General features: G+C 42.3%; 1 protein-coding gene across 1 annotated transcript in view; it reads right to left on the bottom strand.

Annotated features, from left to right (window-relative positions):
- Positions 1–23,685, bottom strand: part of MEGF11 (multiple EGF like domains 11) — a 236,009-nt gene that overhangs the window by 158,038 nt on the left and 54,286 nt on the right. The window contains exon 6 of the mRNA XM_069026190.1: positions 9,352–9,444. Within this exon, the coding sequence (XP_068882291.1) occupies positions 9,352–9,444 (93 nt within the window). The remainder of the gene's footprint in view (positions 1–9,351; positions 9,445–23,685) is intronic.

Consider the following 23,685-nt stretch of genomic DNA (forward strand, 5'->3'; position numbering starts at 1 on the left):
TTCAGGGTTTTGTAAGGATTAAAAATAAGTATCAGAGTACTATTTGACGGGCCTAAGAGGAATTTTTGTGAGTGTAATTTAGGAGAACAGGATTTTTCAGAAAAACTTCAGAAAATATTTCACTTTAGAATCTTACTATCAAACTCACAATAGCACAAATACTGGGTAAAACAACGAAGACTCCCTGAAACTTTCCCATTTTATGCAGAGTGATTTAAGATCACCATGGCCTGCTCCTGCATGGAGAAGCTACTAGAAATGCAAGTGATTTTAAGGCTAAAGAGAAATTCCAACAAGCGTCACCTGTGCAATGGCAGGTACATCTCTAACTTTTGCTCCAAAGGAGGTCTCTTATTCCAACAAAATATTTTATTGACATGGAAAGAGCTTTAAAACCAATAAATAGCAGAATGATCCATTCTGCTGCCACGTCCCCATTAGGCAATGGAGGAGCTCAGCGCTATCACTCTCTCACTTTAAACTGTCGTGTTGCATCACTTCTGCGTAGTCTCCTGCAGCTCTGATCATCACACATCTCTAAAGTTAGCAAAGCTGCCTCCAGGCTGTATTTTAAATGCAACCCACCCAAGACACCAAGGCCAGCTGTACATCAGAGCCTCCCTCCTCTTTAGCACAGCTATTAACTGGTGGCTGAGCTCTTCCTACCGCACCACAGCCATCCCTTTTCAGCTCCAACATGGGCCCAGTCAATCCAGACGACAAATATACTCAACTCCCACGGAAATCAAGGAGAAATGAGGACTCCCCGCCCTGTGGAGGCTGAGTTAAGTTCACACAAAATTAGGGTGACGCCTGAGGACAAATCTCAGCATGTAACACTTTCCCTTGGAGCAGACACTGCCCACGTTGAACACCAGGTCAGTGGGAGGGGACATGGACGATGGGGACTGTTCAGTGCAGCAGCCAAAGAGCAGCTAAAATACACCAAGCCACTGTTTCCTGAAATAAAGGATTTTAGTATCTTTGTATGGAGACCCTAAAATTTAAGCCTAAACAAAGAAACCCTCAGTACCATGGAAAGCTGTGTGTTTATGTGCCTGCCTCCCATGCCTGGGCACACTCCCTGGTGCTCTTGGAATGATTTACTGGCTGTGCCTCCACTCTCGGGTATCCACACACAGGCAGGCTGGTGTCTAACACTGGGTGATGAATATCTGCCATTTTCTAGCAAATTTTAGCTGCTGGAGGCCCGAGGTAAATTTCAAGTCTAACTTTTGAATGAAACCTTTGGTTTCCCTTTTTGATTTCAACTCTTAAAGACTACCCAGAAAATAGTATTTTAACTAGAAAGAAAAGCAGCTTTTGAAAAATTGTAAGAGCACTGGATGGAGCAGTAGGGCCTTTCCCAGCTGTAGCACTTGTCTTTGGGTACAGTAATTCATAACCCAGAAAAAGTCAGAAGAGGCGTGAGGCTCCTCCAGGTTCAGGTGCCTGAAAAAGCTCCTGGGGGATTTTCCAATACCTTAGTGTTGGACAGTGAGCGGAGCTCTGCCCTCTCCAAGCATGCCCTGAAATACCTTGCCACATCTAACAAAGGGAAAAGTGATTTAGAAGCTTTCCCAGGGACCACTGCACTTTTTTGTGTGTGTTTTTTAGCAAGCAAAAACCCCAAGAATACTTTTGAGTGGGTGTCCACAGCTGAGATTTTTGCCTATGCTTTGTGAAAGGAAATTTTGCTCTTTTCCCCAAGTGACAGCTCTTAGTGACCAGGCCATAAAATTATACCAATGGTACTTTTAAATTGATCTAAAGTCTGTTCATTTGTGTAGTGCACATTTAAAGCCACATTATTGTAAGATGCTCCAGCAATGAAATTCGGTATTAGCAATTCAGTTCATTAAAGAGGATATTTTAGTAGGTTCTTTCTTTTATAGCTATTACTCTGTCTAAAGTGAGAAAAGCCTCAGTCAAATTAATAAAATTAACAACTCGTCACACATACGCTGCCTCTCTGCGAAGTCTGCTCTGCTCTCGCCAGTTTGGCAGCCAAGGAAAGATGTATGGGAGCCAAATTCCCTCTTGCATAACCGCACAAACCTGCACGGGAATGCGTTTAGCCCATTCAGTGCTTGTAACCATGGTTTCATTTATTGAAAGTTATCCTGAAAATTCAAAGTTTGAGTCAATCATCAAGACATTTCCCAGATCAGAGAGCATCCACAGAGTTCAGTTGTGCCCCAGGTTCAGAGGGGCTGTGCTTTGGGAGGGCTCCACTGTTGCTCTGTTACAAACAGCTCAGCAACACTGTGGGATGCTCTGGGACAGAACTTCCCTGGATAACCCTGCCTGCTCCCAAAGCTTCACACCCAGCATTCTGCTCCAAAACCTAAATGCCTTTTCTCACTCCCTTTTGGAAGCACCAGTCCCTGACATACTGCCCTACTGACAGGCAATCAGTAAGGCTTTACAGAAGAAGATTTGCTCACAGCTTCCCTTTTTGGTTTTCAGCAGGAATTCAGTGTTGGATTCAGAGTGATTTTCCAGAGATACCCAGCATAAATAAGTGCAGTTTTCTTCCATGGAACACAGAATTTCCATCTTGCTCACATCCCATTTGTCAGCTGTGAGACCTGAGCAATGTTTGTGCCCTTGCTCATCCTGGATGATACTCAGTAACTCTTGGTCCCTGTAAAAGAGATCCTCACCTACCTGACTTCTACCTCATCTCACAAGTTCCCATTCTGGTAATGGCTTAAGCATTTATCTAACTTAAAGAAGTTAAGATTGTTCCTTATTGACTTTAAAAGGACTATTCATATGTATGAAGTACAAGGCTGGATCAAGCCTTGAGAGCAAGGCACTAGCTGGAAGACAGAACTCCAGGGACTGGAATAGACAGTTAGGTCAGCTCAATTGACTCTTCAAATCATCCAAAAGAGGGAGTCTCAGAGGAGGGCTGGGAGTGCTGGGGAAATGATCTGTCACTACCTTGGCTTTAGACACAACCAGCTGATTCAGGGAAGGAAGAACTCTCCCAGACTCTGACAGGGAAGATGAAGGTGAAAAGTAAAAGGACACAGGGTGCTGAATTTCTATTTTTCACTCTAGTACAAGACTTGGAACAACTGGCAGCTGATCTATTCACCAATGAATCACACAGAAGTACAGAAAGCAGTTCGTTCCCAGAGTAAATCTTGGATCTACTTTTCCTTTTCCAGAATCAACCCTTGCCCTTTGCTCAGCCCTGTAACTGTGAGAGAAGCCCAGGCTCATATAACTCCAGTACCTTTCCATAAGCTTGCAGCACCTCCCAAGTGGTTAATTCATGGAAGCTGAGAGGATGCACATCCCTCACAAAGTGGGGAGAAACTGCCACAAACAACTGGGCAGATACCAACAGCTTCGGCAATAGACAAAATATCCCCACCGAATGAAAAGTGATGGATTAGCCTGGTTTAATGCAGCCAAATTATCTGTGTAAAAATACACGCAGGACATGCTGCTGTGCCACCAACGGCACTTCACAGCAGCTTGTGTTTACATCTCATTCCCTGTCACAGGCTGTCCTGCGTGGGCTGGGCCCAGGAAGAGCTGCTGCCACAGAGCCTGGGAACACATGAAACCTGGGGCCTGAGCCCCAGTGCGTGGGCCCAACATCCAGCAGAGGCAAAAATTAAACACAAGCTGTTTACCTGATTACACCACTTCAGCAGTGATTGAAGGGAGATGGGTGTTTTTTTAAGTTTAAGGAAGAGCAAATTGTTAGAACTGAGAGACAGAAATCAATTCGACTCTGTAATTGCTATGGAAAGATCCTTGTATGAGCCTCACTGGAGTTTGATTTTATACATTTGCATCTCTTTGCATGATGCAGTTGTCACTGAGTCTGCATATCACATCAAAATTAAGCCATAATTTGAGCTTGGCTTAAATGAAAAGTGTGTTAAAACTTTGAAGTCCACATGCTATGGATATGAACTCCCATTTCAGCTATAATTAAGACTGGATTGCAACTGAAGTTTAATTTTTCAAACAGATCTTTAGAAACTGCCTCTAAACCCAGCAGCTGGAATGGCAAACAAAATACTTGGGCTGTGGTAGAAACCGGAACATTGTACCTGGTTCTGTGACCTCATCTGGCACTTGGATACAACAGGCACTGAGGTACAAACCCCTCACAGACAAATTCCCCAACAAGAGCCATGGACAGTGTCCCTCAAGGACAGGCTCTGGATCTAAGCAGTAGCCCACTAACAGCTTAGAAGAGCTGAGGTCCTGCACTTCTGCCCCTCTTTGGTGGACTCTGGTGGTTTCCTGGTCAATTCTATCCTAAAAATCTGAGGATGAAAAATCAGCTAATGATTCTGGCAGATCAGCCTCCCACATGAATTTCGTTTGAGCCTGAATTCATGAACCAGGGATCTTTCCTTTGAACTTCATTTCCTCTTCAGAAATAGTTCAAAGCAGTTGGAGAACATGAATGCTAAAATCAAGCCTGAAAACCACCACAGCCTCACTTTAAATTTACACTTCATTTTTCTCTTGAGAGTTCTGCTGTTGCTTTCCATGACTTGTCAAACAACCCCGTTCAGATTTAGCACAGGATCTGCTGTTCCCATTCATCACGAGTCACAGGACTGAGGCACTCCAGCTGCTCCAGGGCTATACCCTTAAAAGTGGTCTTGCTGTGATGTTACAACTGCTTGTTGTTATGACCTTGGCTATTTTTGACAAAGAGATAAAGATGAAATAGGTTCTTGTTCCTAATGGCAGCTTGTACAAAACATCCTTTCCAAGGAAAACTATGCTATCCATATGTATACATCATGGATCAGGCTATGCCAGACAGCAGCACTACAATCACTCTCCCCCAGGTGACAGAGCAAGAAAGATGGTTTGGCATTATTACGCCAACATGTCTTTAATTACACTTTGGGCAAATACTGTATTTTCTCTCAAAACTAATTACAAATCAAACACTTTGAAAACCACTTTATTTTTTCACTACAACCTCTGTGTTTTGTTTACTTGGAAATTTCTCAATCTGGCACACACAATTTTGGAAGATTTTTGCTTTAACTCGGGGTTCTTGCCCTGAACTTACTTTTTCCTACCTGTTGACTCCTGTTTTGAGAATCCCCTAGTAACCAGAAAGATTTCTTTGGTGTTCCTCACAATAAATAATGTTGATCAGAGTCAAAATGATCTTCAATAAAATTACCTGATTAACATCCTGAAAGAAAGACCACCTTATTCCTCACAGGCCTCACAGACCACCTTATTCCTCACAGATGATTTCAATGAGAGCTTTGTATAGATTTCACTGAAGTCTTTTTAGATGTTTCTTCAAAACAAACTCAACAACCACCTAAATACTTAAAGCAGATGAAAAGTCCTACTTGTGTAAGGATAAGCTTAAATTCTTTGCTGGATGGGGGCCTAAAGGGCTTGCAAATACAGATGGCTGTTAGCAAGACCCAGAAGAGGCCAGGTAACCACCAACAGGCAATTATATACCCCCCAGAACTTCAAGCCAGTATATCATACCGTTTGAAGCTAATTGCTTTGAAATAATTGAACAGGTGAGCAGGTAAGTTCACACAGAGCATTTGCAACCTTGCTTTGTATTTAAAAAACCAGCAGTCCAGATTGCACGGACAAAACAGGCATGATTTAATAAAACAAGTTAAAAGGGAAGGGAAAGGTATGCAGTGTTTTTTTAAAATTATTTTCCTTTTAATTTTTAGCATCATTAAAATGCTGAAAACATTTTATTCAAGAGCTTCTTTAGTTAATACCTCATTACTTCTCTTTTTATTGTTATGGTAATCAAGCCTTAATATATTGCAGCTTTATAGCATGAAATCAAGGCTAGGCCTCTGGGCATGGACAGATGTACAACAGCATGCAGTAAAACACAGGTACAGAGACATGCAGAGCTGAATATGGCACTGGGGTTTTTTATAATTGTTTAGCAATTCATCTGAAGTTATTTTAACCTTGACAACAGATGAACTCTAACATGTACCATGCTCAGTCACTGGAAAGCTACACTGAAAAGCAAGTTTTGTAACTGTTGTCTTACAGGCTGGGTTCTAGGAAAGCATGAAACCAAGTCTGAGCAAGATGATTAAATTGTTTGCATGACTACAGGCTGTAGCTGTAACTATTCAAAACATTTAATTGAGAATATTTTAGCCAAGGGAGAATGGTAACGCTGGGGAACTGCATTTTACACCAAAACTTTGCCTCTCCATAGGAAATTGGGGCTCAGTGTCAGAATTCAGACCCTCTCCAGGCAAAGACACATCAAAAAAGCAAAACATTTGGATCTCACTTCTGGTTCTGAAGTGACACTTGGACCTTGTGCTGGAGCTCTGCTTATGGTTGAATTTCACCCATCAAATCAAGTGAAAGTTAGAAATAACTTTTAGAAAGCTATAATGGCTGTGTCTGCAGGGTGTTGAAATTGTATCTCAGAAAGAGTGAGTGTCTTAGATCTTCCCCAAGTAAATGATAACACACGACCCCCAGTGTCAGGGAGGTTCCACTTCTCAGCAGTGCTTTCAGGAGACATCATTCAGGAAACCATTCCAGCTCCTGGGAGATTTGCTAAATTTAAAGGGAGTGTTTTGGCTGGCGATCCCTCTCCCAGCGAAAGCGCTTCCAACAGCCAACATGAAAAGCAATATGCCTGTGACTGCATAAAATCCCTGATCCTGAGGAATGCATTGGGAAGTTCTCAAGCCCCACAGGTTTGGGATGGCACCATTCAGCCACCAGCCTTGGTTTCTCCAGAGAACAGCCCTGCACAAACACCCCAAACAGCCTTTGTCACTGCAAATGCGTGACCTTCATTGGGTACCCAATAGCCATGAAGGAACAGGAAGAAAGTAGGTACAGGTGACACAGTATTCCAGTAGAAGTGAAAATTGTTTTCCACATTATGACTGGATAACAGTGAATCATGAATCTGAAATACCTGGTTAACCTCAGTTAGGCAAAGCTTCCAGCTTCTCTTTCTTAGAAATATTGAGAGTAACAATATGCTGTATTCAGCCAAGATATTTTCATTTAAACCTTTGGATTTAAACAAAGTCTCCTAACAATGAAGAGTCCAGTCACCAAAAATTCTAGTGTCAAGCACAAAGGTCAGCAGCTCTCAGGTGCAGTAAAACTAACTTTCCCTCCTACGAGCATTCCACTGGGCAGAGCTTGTGGGATCAGACCTTGGGACAGGAACATGTGTTACCCAGCATATAACAAGTGGGATGAAAGACAGTGGGCACTATAGGCCAGCAAACACACTAATTATATTAATAAAATGAAAGCTTAAGTTTTGAAGCTAATCCTGGGCTATCATTTATAAAAGTTAACAGGGCATATTTAATTTAGGAATTGGCTAACGCTTCTCTTTCCACCGCTGAAACCTCATAAATGAAATATACTGGATCCTTGCCCAGTGCGGAAATAAAAGTTATGAATAATGTTTCTATCTCAATCATTGTCAGTGCTTTAATATTCCTAATTACTTTAAAAAGCTAAATATTCAATATAGGAAAAACCTTCTTTTTCTTTTATCTCCACTTGCAAGATTAGAGCAATTTAATAAGAGTCACTGGGTAGTTTTAGTCCACAAGACCATTCTGTACTTTGACATCTTATCCTTTCCTGGCCATTTTTACACAGAATGAAGTGCTTGTTACTCTGTGTGTGCACGTGTATAAATGTATAATCTATATCTTCATGTCCTTATTGGCATAGTCTTTTTTATTATTATTATTTTTAACTTCTGTTAGTGCACATGCACTGCATGCATACTCACTGTTAGGTTAAACTAAATCTAGTACTAAGAATAATCAAAAGATAAAACGAGTCCCTGAGAATCTATACAATACCTCACAATTTATGGTATTATTTTTCTTTTTTAAAATATTGTTAAAGATAGATATTCAATATGTTATGCTGCCCAGTTTTTCCCTTGACTACATTCTAGGTAATCCCAAAATGTTACTTCAAACCCCATAGTATTTTCTTTGTTTCCATCCTTGGAATCATATAATCCCAGAATGGTTTGGGTTGGAAGGGACCTTACAGATTATCTCATTCCAACCCCCGCCATGGGCAGGGATGCCACCCCCACAACCAGGTTACTCAGGGTCCCATCCAACCTGGCCTTGAACACTCCCTGGGTCAGAGCATCCACATCCCCTCTGGATTAAAGTCCTTCCTCCCTGCTCCATCCCTCTTCCCTTTTCTGCAGGGGGACATTCAGCAGAGCTGCAGACAAAACCCCAGGAACTTGTCCAGGAATCTGCCCCGATGCCTTCAGCCTCTGGTTGTGTTCACCCTCAGGCACAATTACTTCCCTTTCCCTTCACCCTCAGGCACATTTACCTCCCATTCCCTTCTAACACCTCCCTCTATAGATCCCTTCTCTGCTACCTTCTTGCCTGGTAACGATGCTTCTTTCTTAAGATCTCAATCAATATGGGAGAAAGGGAGGAAGCCAACACAAAATGAAATGTCCATTCAGTTTCATTTCACAGCATCTCTCCCCATGCAGCTTTATTTACTTGCCTGGTGCACAAATAGCCTTCATTTAACAAGCTTATTCCTGTTATGCCAATAATGTCTCAGGCCTGTGTTACATCACACTTGGATGTTTGTGCTGCCTGTTCCATTCCAGCATGAACCAACCACTTAAACTCACTGTTCCCAATTAAGAGAGTTTAACAAACACAGCTTTGCCAACTGAAAGAATTGAAAGCCTCAAGTGTGGATTAATTCCCTAGCAAAAGGTGCAGAACTCCCAACTCCCATTTCCCTAACTTTGGTGATATGGATTTAAGGAATGGATTGTAAGTCAGAGGAGAGAATCTGGGTTGCCTGAAAAGTCAATGGCAAAACTCCCACTGGCTTGAACAGGACATGAACTCTATCCGGAGAGGGTGCTTTCCAAACAACTCCAATACTCCAAAGAGTATTTCATGAAGAATGTGCTGTATCAAAGATTTGAGGGAGGAAAAAATCTTCATAGAGCTCTATTATCCGTACTGGTATCCTAATAACAGTACCAAAAGCATTAACAGCATCCTCCACTGCATTTCACATTTCTTTGCAAAACACAACCCAGAAAGTCCAATGTCATTATCCTAGGAAAGGGTATGCTCACATATTCATGGAACCACAGAATGGTTTGGGTTGGAAGGGACACCTTAAAGGTCATTTTGTTTCAACCCCCGCAATGACATGAATTCTTACAAAATAACCAGCAGACAACATTCATTTTTCCATTCAAAGCATCCAAGTTCTAAGGTCACTGCTTTACAAGGCCTGGTTTTTAATAGCAACATAGATTTTTATCCTATTTTGGTAATCTTTACTCACCACTTGAGCAATCAGTCCCTCCCCAGCCTGGTTCACAGTGACACGTGTCAGGAGAGACACATCTTCCATGCACACACTCCTCTGTGCACAGTGCTGTTAAGAGGAAACAACACACAGCATCGTAAACATATTAAGTGGTTGCTAATCATACCCTAAACAATGCCTTAGAGAGCAATATTTTGTTTAAAAATATTAAACAAAGTAAACACACAAAAAAATAATTACTTGCAAGATTTAATTATTGCTAAGTGACCAAAATAAAATATAGGTCTCTTGACAGCGATAAACTCATTTGTCACTTCAGCTCTGTAATGAAAAACTCAGACACCAGAAATTCCTTTGGTTAGCAGTTTTGCTTGGTAATAAAGTTTTTACCAAACTGACATTTATTATTATTATATTACAGAACAGCAGCTTCTTATATTGAACTCAAATTGCAACTGCTCATAAGACAAAATGGAGCTCAGTCTTGAAAGTGTATTAAGATCCAAAACAGATTTGTAAAAAACAGCCCTAGGAAAATAAATAATTTTACTCCATGATGCAGTGGCTGTAAGTGCAGTCGTGTCTTTTCAAGGTCAGCCAGTTTTCCATAACTACAGTCCTCACTGGTGGATTATGGGAAATTCAATATCCTCAAGTTCAAACCAAGACAAACTGGTTGGCTGAGGAACAGCTCATAGTTTTTAGGATTCTCTTCTCCTGTGCTGTTTCAGTGTCTGACAGTTTCCAGTGTGTGCCCATCACATACTAAAGAACTTGGAGAGCACTGAATAACCGCTTTAAAGGCTGAACTTTACTGCTTACTGCCTTGTGTCCATTTTACCACTTAGGACACTGCCAAAAACTCTGTGTGTCAAAGATTCAAACTGGATGGTTAAGTTGGAACACATAATTTCCATCCAGACCAACGTGTATGAGCTATCAATAAATATGATGCAGTGGCAATGAAGTCACTGTATACATATCTATAATATACATTATTTAGATCATACATAACCTATGGCTGTATATCCCGTGGTTTTATATCAGATGGAAAATGTGGGTATTTGAGCTTACTTTACCAAAAACTGGCTGAAGCTGGACTACAAAAGACTTATCCCAAGACAAAGTTAATTCCTTCCTGTCTAAACCAAGGCCAGCAAAGCTGATTTGGGAAATAGCTTTGGGTTGCTGTACCGAAAATGAGGCTGAACTACCCAATTCCTTTGAAATCAGCCAGCAAACTTTCTGGAAGCTTCCCTGACCTGCAGGTGAAATGAAAGCTGGAAACCTTTCAGTTCCCAGATACCTCCTGGGCCAAAAGTTCACCACCACTGCCCTGTAGCTTTGAATGATTCCTGCTACAACTGACATTCTGGTTGGACTCCCAGACTGGATCACACCTTGGACCCACACTCAGGCTGCCATCAAAGCTTATGGAAACATTTTTCTGCCTATTCTGTGGCTGGGTCATTTCAGAACAAACCCACTGAGCTGTTCACAAAACATTTAAATCCAACTTCAAAATGCAGGTGAACTTAGAATAATCCTGTGGGACAAACTTTCCTGCTCTTTATCCAGCAGATCCCACGTGATCAGTGATTAGAACGTTGCCTCGTTAAAATGACTGCAAGATCTTTCTAAATTAATCATTTCCTTTCTACGTTTGCTGCATGTCAAAAATGCAATTTATTCTTACTCCATATCTTGTGTTTAGACAGTATTGCAGTGGGCATGAAATATTCATAGCTAATCTCTAGTCACTAATTGTCCTAATCTTTTGTGCATTTATTTTACTTGAGTTACGCTTTCTGGAGACAAGTGAGGCATCCTGCTTCACCACTGTAGGCTGAAATTCAGGAGAGAATATTAGATAAACAGGATTTTCCAATAAAAACATATACACCTTCATGCAGTCATTTGAAAATGGCTGGTTATCCAGAACAAGGAGAAGGCCACATATAGAACAGTCACAAACCTAGAAGTTCTTATTCAAACTACAGTGTGCTAAAAGAGGTAGGATATGCTGGCATAGAGATACCTTGGGAATTGTGCCCTGCACAGCTTTAGCTGAGAGTACATTTCTCATTGATGTGACATCCTAGTTTTGTAAGAGATGCGGAAGTCAAAACTGAGATTTTGCTGTTGCCTGTCTGGACATTTACAACAATAAATCACTCTAACATGCAAAATGTGTAGCATTTTTTACACATTTTAACTGGGCCATGTTCTCAGCTCAAGGCAAACGTTGTGAGCAAGAAGGCTGATGGGGGACTAGTTCTTTACTCTTCCAAATAACAAAACTCCTGCACATTACTGGTCTAAATTTAGTTGATTTCCACACAAATTTATCACACCTTAACTATGTTAACATAAATACGACATCATAGTAACTAATTAAGCAATAAAGTTTCCTTAATCACTTGTCTAGCTGCATTCCCACGGGAAGAGTGCCATGTGAGACTTAGCAGCAAGACTCAAGAGAGAATTCCTCATTCTAAAGCACTCAGTCACATGAAAAATAATAAAAAATACATTATGAAGAACTGTATCCTTGTTTTCAGGTGTTCTGAAGTCCCACATCGCTGAAGATGACAATGTTTAATAAGAAGTAAGGTGAAGATGCTTCTTGGAACTGTGGGTTCTCTCGTCTCTGGTTGATTAATTGCTAAACAAGTAGCTGTGAGCTCAGAGCTCACTAGTGACTAATCCCATATGTGGGGGTCACAGAAAACCCCCATTTTTAAACAGAGAAGCTTTGATAGAAGTAATTTTATATTAAGTGGCAAACAATCAGACTCCTGCACTGACTGATTCAAATCAGGCTTATAAAGGTCATATTAGGGTACAGCTCTAAAGTTTTACCGTAGCAAATAAAATTTTGAATTTCTCCTATAAAAGGGAAGTCTTGCCTTGCTCAAGTCTTTAGAGTTTAAATTAATTTTTCATTCTATTAACATTCAACATTATAGGATACAATGGTCCCCAAGGCATTCTTCATAATACACTTTGTACAGTGGTTTGCAAATGATCTTACTAGTTAATGGAACTATAAAAATTACTTGCACATAAAGGTCAAGAAAAATAAAGATAAGTATATACTTTCTGACACTGTCCTGTTCACCACTCAGCTAAAGGCCCCTGGAGTAAAGAAAACTTGTCCTAATGCAAGGAATATAATTCCTCCCAATATAATAGCCCAAGCACTTCAACCTTTGGAATTCCAGACTTTTTATGTCTGCATTTTCCCTCGACCACTTCACTTGAGCAATCCAGCACCCCATTGATCAGTGTATTATTAGCATTCTTGGCATGAGTTTGACATCAGTTTGTAGTTTGATTCAGCCTGGTAATAAAATGACCTACATCAAAGCCCTGCCAAAATGCCATCTTTGTCGCAATGTGTTTAGCATGAGTTATTTGCCCACATTCAAGGTTACGTAGCAACTGCTCCTTATCATGCAATAAAGGCAACAAAAGGGTTCTGTAACAATCCATTTGATGCTTATCACTTACTTTATAATTACAGACTGGGCTTTTTTTAACATATAAGGTCAATCCTCAGGGAAATAGACCTAAAGATTAAGCTCTTTTCACACCTGAAATGGCTGTACCGAGGAATGGATGTTAGAGAAATGGATTCCTCTAACACTAGTGCTTATTCTTTAACTGTTGTCCAGAATTTGAATTCAGATATGATAAATGGTTTGTCTGTGTCTCCTCTCCACAAAGGTATGAAGTGGCCAGAATATTGCAATGAGGAGAAGAGCTCAGTGGAGCAGACAGGAGAATACTTCCACTGCAGAATTCCTTCAGCTAAGGGGCACCACAGGGAGTTTATCCCAGACAAAAGCAGGGATGAAGAATTGCTCTGTCTTCCTTGGTGCTGCATTCCTCTGTATGGACCCAAATTATGATGTTGTAGGGTTTAACTTCGTTGTTACACACACTGTGACACCCTGCTCATCACCATATCATCAATCCACTGATGGCTGGCATCAACTGAGCTGCCACAATCAGCCTCTTTCCCAGAGGTCAAAGTGCATTTAGGGAAGAGTTTGATCCTAGGAGAACTAGTATAAAGTGATTTAGCTTGAAAAAGTTTCATTACCTTGTCCAAAAATATAACCTATGCATTTATTTCACAAAAGACAGAGTCACAACCAACCTAATTTATGCTTGCACTAGAGTGTGGTAACATTTGTGGTGGTCCTTGGAACACGTGGGAGTTCACAGCCACCAACCCAGCAACTTCCATCTGCCATTGTCCCACTTTGCCGTGCCAGACAAGCAAAATATCTCCAAAACAAAGAGCAGGATAATTATAAAGTGTGAAGAACCCAGAGCAGAACAGAAATCGGGCTCCATGAGCTGTGCTTGCTCATGGCAGAGTGTGATGCTGGAGAGCCATGCCGGAGCATTCCGTACATGCTGAAGTTTCCTGGGCTCTGTGGGATTCCTGCCCAGGATCATAGAGCAGCCAGGAGGTGACAGAAAGCATAAATAATTGTAGCTACATTATGATAATGGAAAACATTGCTAAATGGAGATATGGATGCTGCTATGAGAATGAGAAATTCAGGCACTCGCCTGGAACTGCACAGAATGAACTGGTTTATTTGGACTGTGCACATGACACAAGGTCATTGCCTCAAAATATCTTCTTTTCTCTGTCCTACCTCTGCCAGTTTTTCTTCACTATACACTGATCTCACCCAAATTCTGACCAATTTCATTTATTTTCTGTGAACCAAGGGTAAACTTGCATTTTTTTCTTTTATATTGCTGGTATTTTAATGCCAGATTATTTAACCAGTTCGCCCCATGCTTGATAGTTGTTGGACTAAACAAAGCAGAAATTTAACGGAGAAAAGTGATGTTTCCCTTCAATATTTAATACGTGTCCCTGAAACAATTTGGGCCATTTTAGCACATTCCTCCATTCCCTCGTGCCACTTTTAGAGTAAAGAATGATTTTGTCAGGTGAAATAGCTGTTATCTTATGGCCAGTGGTTTCAGATAATGCAGCAAGTTCAAAGTAGATGAAAACAGATGAAGAAGATTCTTGCTCCCTATCCATTAGGAATCTATTCACTCAGGGCCTCTCTGGTGCTTCCATCTAAATGTACTGGCCTGGGTCCAGGTTATGCTGAGTCTACAATATCAGCTTCATTAGATAAGCCTGTAGTCAGCTTTTGGCTGGATTCTCTTTGACTGTGCTCAGGAAAGGGAGATTTGATAGCAGATGAAAGATGACTACAGCTAATGCATCCAGGTAGGTTTTCCTCATTCTTAAATTATTGCTTATTTGTGGAATGGATGATTTCCTCTCTAAACCACTGACTTTCCATCAGGAATCAAGCTCATTTGATGGTTTCCTGGATAATTGTTTCAATGAAGTGGGATAATAGCTCTTCGCATTGCTTAATGTCTATTTCTGTGGTCATCACTCAGGATACATCCATTAATTTATCACCTTGGAAAGAACTTTCATGCAAGGTTTAGCAACTTCCAAAGATGAAGAGATCTCAAAGCCTGCTCAGGCTTTGAGGAATTTATTGTTTCAGTGCATGGCAACCCTTCTTTTTCATCTTCCCATGAAAGCACCAGTGAAAAATACAAGCCAAAGGAGATCAATGTGAGCAAAAGAAAGATGAGATTGATGCAGAGCAGATAACAGCAACAGGTCACAAGATCAGCTCCTTTTTCCTGTAGGTGCAATTCCACCACTTCTTTTGCAGATTTAGAATTACAGACCCTGCATCAATGCCATCAGAACAGAATCAATGGTCTTTTTGTTGTCTGGGACATGGGGATCTCTGACCATTGCCTCAGTGAGGTATTGATCTGTTCCGGGTTGTGTTATCCTCAGTCTTGACATCAGGCCAAAGCTCAGGGATTAGGCCATGCCAGACATGACTTGTGAATGTCTGAAGTAAAAGAACTGTGGAGATACATTTTGAGGATTTTGTCTTTTCCCAAGAGCAGAATCTGACATGTGTCAGTGCCATCACTGACAATAGCTCAGTAAATCCCTGTATCCTTTCGCTGGGACATGAAGATTTGTTAATAAGCATAAACTCTATGGTAGTTTTTTACCCTTTCTATCAGCAGGTAAATGCCAGCCTGGGGTTCTGATCACTAAAGAGGTGAACACAGAGCCTTCCACATTCTTGAGTGTCCCAGGCTTGTGGCATGGACTAGTTTAGGAGTCCTGGAATAATTCCAGCCAGACCTCAAAGTTTCAGACTCCAAGGGCCCTTCAGGAGGAACGCTCACAGTTTACTGTCACCAGAGGAACCTTCTTTAATCCATGTTGCAATCTGTTGCTTTAGGCCTTACTCTAGGGAGTGGATAGGGAAGTAAACTGTGCCAGGGGAAGGGCAGGGTAGGGACAAGACTGTCACTTGCTCTGTGTGCCCTGAGAAATGCAAGACTGGTGGAGCACAGTTTGGAATCCCAGTCTGGTTGGTTCTGAGGAAAAGCTGAGCTGGAGCAGCACATCTCTGAGACAGGAATGGCATCGCATCACTGACCATAAAATAGTGACAGTGACAGTGACAGGGAAGTTTAGAGCCTGCAAAAGGGGAGGCTGGGGAACCACACATTTAACAGACTCTTTGTGGCATTTTGATGCCCCATTGGTTTCATCTGCTCTGGTGAAGAGAGGGAATAGGAGATAGCACTCACCACTTAATGATGTCTGAGTGAGAGCTGCAGAGCAGCCTCCGCATAGCAGCAAATGTCAGAGAGCAGGACTGGGGTCAGGAAGCTGAACTCTGTTGTACCTTTGGCTGTGTTAATAACAAGTGCAGGAGTTGAAGGCACAAAAAGGGATGGTGGGAAGGCACTGAGAGACTCTGAGCACTCAAGTGCATCTGCCCTGCAAAGTGGACAGGTTACAGGGCTGGGTAAGAGCAGCACTAATCCCTTAGTGTGGAGATAAAGTCACAGCTCAGCTCTGGACAATGGAATGGGTGCAAAGGCAGGAATGGGTTAAGTGTACAAAGGAGGCAAAACCTGCAAGAAAGGCAAAGCCTCTGTGCAATGTCTGATCCCAACAGCTCCTGACTAACTCACACTTCAGGCCAAGGTCAGAGACATCCTCACAGGGACTGCTGCTCAGCCCCAGGACTCTGGAGGGATCAGGACACACCAGAGCCTGGGCTTGACCCCGTGGCAAAGAGAGAAATTCCTCCTTCAGGTGAAATCCTGACTCTCTAAGGTGAGTCACACTCCCAAATCTTTTACCAGTTTGTTGGGGGTTAGGATTTTAAAGTTTGTTTCTTTCTCTTGTGGAATTCTGTCCCATCTGTTGCTAAGAGAAAATAACGACCAGTACTTAAGAGAGACCAAAAAAATGGCCAAGGTGGGGGAAGGATGCAGCTGGCTACTCTTACTTGGGTTTTATTTTCTTTGGAAGGGCAGAGATACCACAGATTTTGGGCTGGGGGAAGGGGCTGGGCGTAGCACTGGGACATTATTAACACCTGACCTCACTGAAAAAGGACCCCGAGCCCCTCCGAGGGAGCCCCTCCTGGCAGTGCTCGGAGGCAGCCAGGCTGCCACTGCCCAGCCCTGCCATTTTCCCACCGCTGCTCTATGGTTTTCTTTTGCTACACTGTAGCCCCACAGTCCCTGCCTGCCTGGATGCCCTGCGGCTCCTGGTACAGCTGCAGAGTTTCTGATACATTTTGTTTGCTACTCCAGAGTCTGCTCACCCCTGCGGTCCCAGCTGCTGCTCTGACGTTCCTGTCGCAGCCCATTTCGCCATCTGGCCCGCCCGCCATTACCGCGTGAGGGAGACGCAGCAAAGCTCGCGGCACAGCGCCCCCTGCAGGCGCGGGGGAACCATCGCACCTGCCCTGCCCAGCCGGGAGCCGCCAGCGCCCCCGGCGGCTGCGAGCGGAACTGCACCCGAGGGGAAAGGGCCCGCGGCCGAGAGAGGCTGGCGCTGGCTTCTGCTTCTGGTTGTTGCTGCTGCCTTGTTTGTTTGCCTTGTTATACATACTGGTAAAGAACTGTTATTCCTTTTCCCTATGGCTTTGCCTGAAAGCCCCTTAATTTCAAAGTTATAATAATTCGGAGAGAAGGGGGTCATGTTCTCCATTCCGAGGGAGGCTCCTACCTTCCTTGGCAGACACCTGTATTTCAAACCAAGACACAGTTTTAAGGCTCAGTGTTTCCCATTGCCTTCACAGAAAGTGAATTGGAGCCCAGAGAGAATTCATCAGGGATCAGCTAAATATTGATGATTCTTGATCTTTTAAGGCTCGCAACCGATTTTATGCATTTTCTGTCATTGCTTCAAGTAGAAATAATCGTTGCATTCTGCCATGTTGAGGGGGAAGAGTTACATGGAGATCAATTCTGCCGATCAATGTTCTAATACAATATTATTCTGTGGGACAATTTCAGCATTTAACATTTTCTGGTAAATGATTTCCCATTGCCTCACTCAGGGTTCAAAACAATCATTATCACTAGTTCAAACCGTTAATGAGGTTAAGGGAGATCCTGAATCAGCAGAGCAGAATCTATGACCCTGGAAAGCTTTTCACCTCCTGTGCCCTCAGTCTACTCCTTCCATTTTGGTAAATTGACCAACTCTTCCCAGCAATTTGTAGAAAATACATTTTCACTTGTTAATTTTCCACTGGAACTTGATTCATCCAACCAACAAACTTAATTTGCCTGCAAATTGTGCTCTAAATGGCACAATTTCGAAAAGCAGAAGCACTGTCTTTTTCTAAGCAATGCAGAAATATTAACATTTACTCTTGGCATGGTCCTTCATTCTCTCTGTACATGACCTAGGAAACCTCACTCCAACAAAACCAAATTCAGTCAAATAGGATTTGCCTGCAGGAAGCTCCAGGTTTTCTGAGGACAGAAGTGCCAAAACCAGTGAAAGTTTTCCCCAATCATTCTGTTCTGAACTTCAGGGGATTTTTTTTGTTGTTGCCTGAGGAAATTAGGTTCTTGACAGGTTGGGAATAGAGGAGAAGCTTGTACCTAACTAAGATCCTTGTCCTTCCAGCTTTCCTGCCAGCCTGTGGAGCAGCAGCCAAACCTACCAGAAGGAGAGAAAGCATAAGCTGGCCTACCAAACTACCTGTGAGGGCAGATGGTACCAAACAACACTCAGCACAGAGGCAGGAATGCCTGTTCTCCACTCCTGGGTATCTTTGCCTGCAGACTGAGCTCTCCTGGGAGTTGTGCTGGAATGGAAAATGAGCAGCCAGGTGTGAAGTACAGAGCTGCAAATTAGCTAAAAGTGGTAAATCACAAGCATTTCCATCATAGAAAGACTGGAGGAACACGCAGTGCCCTGCAGGTGAGGAAAGTGAGAAACAAATGACAGATGGACAGGTGAGAAGTGTGGCAAAACTGGGTGAAACTCAACTGCTGGGGGATATTTTCAGCCTCACTATAGAAACTCCGCCAGCACATTATGACTGCTTTGCTTCATGCCACAGCCACCTCTGCTATACTCCTGTGACTACGGCACTCCAAGAGACCAGGAATTTACAGGTTCCAGCACTGGCTGAGGAGCTGTTTGATTTAAACAGTGAGATGGGAAGCACATGGGAAAATGTCAAAGAAAATGAGCCATTATCAGAAGAAAACCCTCACACATTCATAATTGGAAACATTTATTCTGGAAATCACCTCAAAATCACAGCACTTGCACATTTTGCTACAGGTTACCCACTCAGGGCATTGAGTGAATTTCTTTCTGTACAAATTCCATCAGTCTGTGATATATTTATTTTTAAATCTGGTAGCCTTGATACATGTCCGTAGTTCTCTGATTACTGACTTGCCCTGAATTGTGGGTCTCATGCCAAGAAAATTCTATTTTCTGACAGCAAATGACACAACTCCACTGCTGATTGATTTTCGTAGGTACAGAGGGTGTGCTGTGTGTTAGTGAGGATGGGGGCATCAAAAATGTTGTTCCTAAAAGATCAAAAATAGATGGATGAAGACATCTGGACTGTATGACACTTCTGGCTGTCTTGGCTAGGCAATGCAACACTTAATAAAATCAAATTACACAGATGCTCCTAGAAAACTTTTAGTCCTGTAGAAAATTGAATAAACTATCGATGTTTCAAACAAAATCTTTCTTCATTCTTATTCCAAAATTTATCAAGTCAATCTAACAATCCTTTCTTTGTTTCTCACCAAAACAGGATGAATATGGACAAATTTCTAAAGGCAAACCTGTCCTTGAGGCCAGGCACGGGCCCCAGAGAGCCAACACATTTCAGATTTCATTTCAAATAAAGGCCCGCAATGCAAGTGAAGGTGACCCTGCTGAAATCAAGGACAGACCATGCTCTATTTGAAGATCATGCTCATGTATAAGCTACACTAACATTCCTGGGGATGGAATATTTTCTCCTTTCACTCTTCTCACATTTCAAAAGGAATCACAGCAATGTGTTTTACAGCAGCTTTCTGAAAAGAACTGCAAAAAAGACAACACAGGAAACTTTTTATGTAGTGATGGGGGCTGATTCTCATCTCGAGCCACTTCTTTAAACTTCCTGTCACCTGTCCAGATTGAAGAAGTTCAGCTGATTTAGGATCAAGCCCAATTTCTGGATGTTTAGTGTCCAGAGAAACTTTCTATTAATGACACACAGTAAAATGTACTTTCCAGTTCCTGGGATTCACACTGTGGCCTGGAGACAGATGATGGGAGCTGGAAACAAAAACTTTTCCCTACATTATCAGAAACTACTGAAGAGGGCTACCCGTTATTATAAGATAAATATGGCATAGCATTGGCAGTATTTGATGAAAAGATAATTTTAGATGCTTTTAGTAATGCTTTTAAAAGGAATTCTATTTAAACTGGACATTTCTCAGGACATGACACCCATGAATGCAGGTGTGGTGACATCAGATCCAAGATCTGTACCAGAGACCTGCTTCAGCAGAGCTCCTGTGCACAGCACTGCTGTACCTGAAAAGGTTCAATTTCTTTACCAGTCTCCTTATAATGTGTTTCATACATGGTTTTTTATTTTAATCAGTAAAATATTTTATTTGACTCAATTTACATATTTACAGTGTAAGCTTTTTGAAGTAAGGCCATCTGGTTTTGCACATGGATTTCTAGACATCAGAGTAATGAAAGCAAATCATAGCATTCAGAAAGGAAAAATCTTGATAAAAAGAAGGAAAGCTTTGGGGTTAGATAGATTGATTAAATAGTTCCTTTTGACTTACTGCATCAGAGAAAGTGAGGTTTCCAAAAGTGAATACCTATGTTAGAAATACTGAACTTAAGATAAATGATTCAAAAACATTTTGTGATCAAACCTGCAATGGACTGAAGTTTCATGAAAAATCTCCCTTGGGAGCCTTAAAACCCCTCTATTAAAATGGAAAGTAAGTGCAACAACACAAAATCTGAAGGGGAATGCTGAAATCCTGACACAGAGAAGAAAAGGGAATGTCTGTAGACACAGTTCCAAACACATCAGGTTCTAAAGGAAGGCTCCATGGCTGATTAGAAGAGCTCTGTCCCTGATTAGCCTTTTTGACATCTGATTAATCCCCTTCCCTGTACTGAGTATTGAGTTTAATAGATGCTTTTCCAGCCAACATCATCTTCTTTCCCTCTGAACAATTAGGGAACCTGAAATGAAAACTGATTTGCCAACTGACTCTATTGCAAACATAAAATTTCCAGTGTGCCCTCTGCGCACCTTTAGTTCACTCTTACTTCCCATTCTGCCCTCCCACACTCTTTTGTTTCCCTTGTCCCAAGGAGAATTTCACTCCACTGTCAGCCACTTCACTGAAGAAACTCATGCAAATGTCTGGGGAAGGTGCTTTGCTTTGTAAAGCTACAAAAAGAATTAGTGCTTCCATATGAACACACAAACTGCCAGAGGGCAGGGATAGATGGGATATTGGGAAGGAATTCTTTCCTGTGAGGGTGGTGAGGCCCTGGCACAGGTTGCCCAGAGCAACTGTGGCTACCCCAGCCGTGGAAGTGTCTAAGGCCAGGTTGGAAGGGGCTTGGAGCACCCTGGGACAGTGGAAGGTGTCCCTGCCTGTGGCAGGGGTGAAATGGGACGAACTCAAAGGTCCCTTCCAACCCAAAGCATTCCAGGATCCCATGAACTCAATCTGCAGATCATTTATTACTGTGGGGTAATACCACTCAGAGATGGTGCACAGCCACAATTCCCAGCCAAGGTGACGGAAATTGGAGCACTCAGCCTGATATCCAGGCTCCTGCTGCAAAGTTGTGGGTTCAATAGGAAGAAATTACTTCTTTTCCAAAGTCTCAGAGTGATTTTCTGCACAATTTGGCATCTTAATATTTTTACATTTTGGTCTAAATGATTTATGCTTCAGAGTTGTAAGTATTTTATATTTTAACATAAGTGATTGCTTTCTACAAATTTTCAAGACTTCTTCCATAACAGAGCACTGTCAGTTTGCATTAAACTCCAGAGTAATTGCCTTATTTTTATAGTCTATCACGTCTCCATCAGAAATGGATGCAGTTGCAAAAAATCCATGGAACAATATATCTTTATCCTACTGTGGGATGTGGAATACATGCCACAAAACCCAAAGTTAATTGGGAACAAAGGGAATGACAATCTCTTTAAATTCCCACCCAGCAAATCCACTCCCAGGAATTACCCAGCATTTGAGAAACCAACATCAATAAACACAAGTAGATTAGCAGAATCATAGAATCACAGAAGCTCAGAGCTGGAAAGGATCCACAAGGATCATTGAATTCCAGCTCCTGGCCCTGCACAGGATCACACCATGTGCCTGGAATGGTATTCCTTATGTCAGGCTCACGTGGTATTCCCTGTGTGAATGCCATTGGTATTGTTCAGAGGCACTGCTAAAAGGATGGAATAATTACAGACAGGCATTCCAAAAGTTCACATAAAAGAAATGCACATTATGCACAGGAAGATGCTGAAAGCACTGTATACTCTGGGCCAAATTCCATCTGCCATATGCTTCCAGCTACTCTCATTCCTGTGCTAGAGGAGATGGGGAGTAGCTGAGCTGTAAGTAAGTGGACCCAGGTAGCCAAATGCCTCCTCCTGCTTGCCCAGGCTGCCGTATTTAGGGCATCCATGGCTGTTGCTATAAAAGGCTGTGAGAGCAGAGGGTGGCAAGAGCAAGGCCCACACACCCTCAGCCAGCCCAGACAGCCAGCACAGCTCGCCCTTCCCAATGTTTTGAACAGAGTGAAAAACATTTGAAAAGAGTGGTTCACTCCAGCTTCCAAAGTGCTCCCCTGCCACTACTGAAACCAAGAGGTGGAAAGACAAAGAAAAACCCTAAGGAGATTTCCTGAGGATCATATTGATGAGTGTTTTATTATCTGCAGCATGGCTGGCTGTACTGGGCTGGCTGGGATGGGGTTAACTCTCCTCTCAGCTTGGGTCATGCTGTGGTTTAGGCTGGTGACCAAACCAATGCTGACCATGCTGACATTTCAGCTACTGCTGAATAGTGCTGGCACGGCACTGAGGCTTTCTCTGTTCCTGAGAATCATTCACATTTGTTTTGTCTCAATCCACAAGTTTTTTTTCTTTGGTTCTTCTTTCCTCTTCTCCCATCCCATCAGACAAAGGGAACGGGAGCAGCTGCATGGGTTGGTGAGGGAGGAGGCATGGGGTTAACCCATACTCCTGCTGTGTTATCATATGTCATCATATGTTATCATACCTTATTCATATGTTATTGTGTGTCTTGTATTATTGTGTCATCATGTGTCACCATGTTATCATGTGTTACCATATGTTATCACGTTATCATGTTTTATCACGTTATCATGTGTTATCATTCTATTGTAGCACTTCAGCCATCCTTGCAGTGACAGTGATTTGGTTTTATTTACATTTTCAGTCTATAAGACACCTAGAAATGAGGAAGGGAGCCACTGGCACTAACACCTGGCAGGAGGTTGCAGGAGCTCTTTTTTGTAGGCAAGAAGGACTCTGCCTGATAATGGTCCCCCACATCTGACTGGTGGCTTCCCAGACATCCAGAGTTCACGTGGGAACTGGTCAGGGAAGGTCACAGCCAGGGGGATACAGAAAAGAAGCAGAAAACAATGCTAATGCAGATTTTGTATACATCAGGAGCTCTTTCTAAAGGCTATCTCAATTTAGGAAACTTCTTTTCCTCTCTCTACCTTTCCTTCCTTTTCTCCTAGGCTTTAAAACTTCTCCAGAGCACAAGAGAAAACTATTAATGGGAGAAGGATGTAAAGGAGTGATCAAGAAAACAACTTATGGGTTGGACTAAGCTGACCTTTAAGGTCCCTTCCAACCCAAACCATTCTAT

This window comes from Aphelocoma coerulescens, chromosome 10, assembly GCF_041296385.1.
Source record: "Aphelocoma coerulescens isolate FSJ_1873_10779 chromosome 10, UR_Acoe_1.0, whole genome shotgun sequence".
Lineage (NCBI taxonomy): Eukaryota > Metazoa > Chordata > Aves > Passeriformes > Corvidae > Aphelocoma > Aphelocoma coerulescens.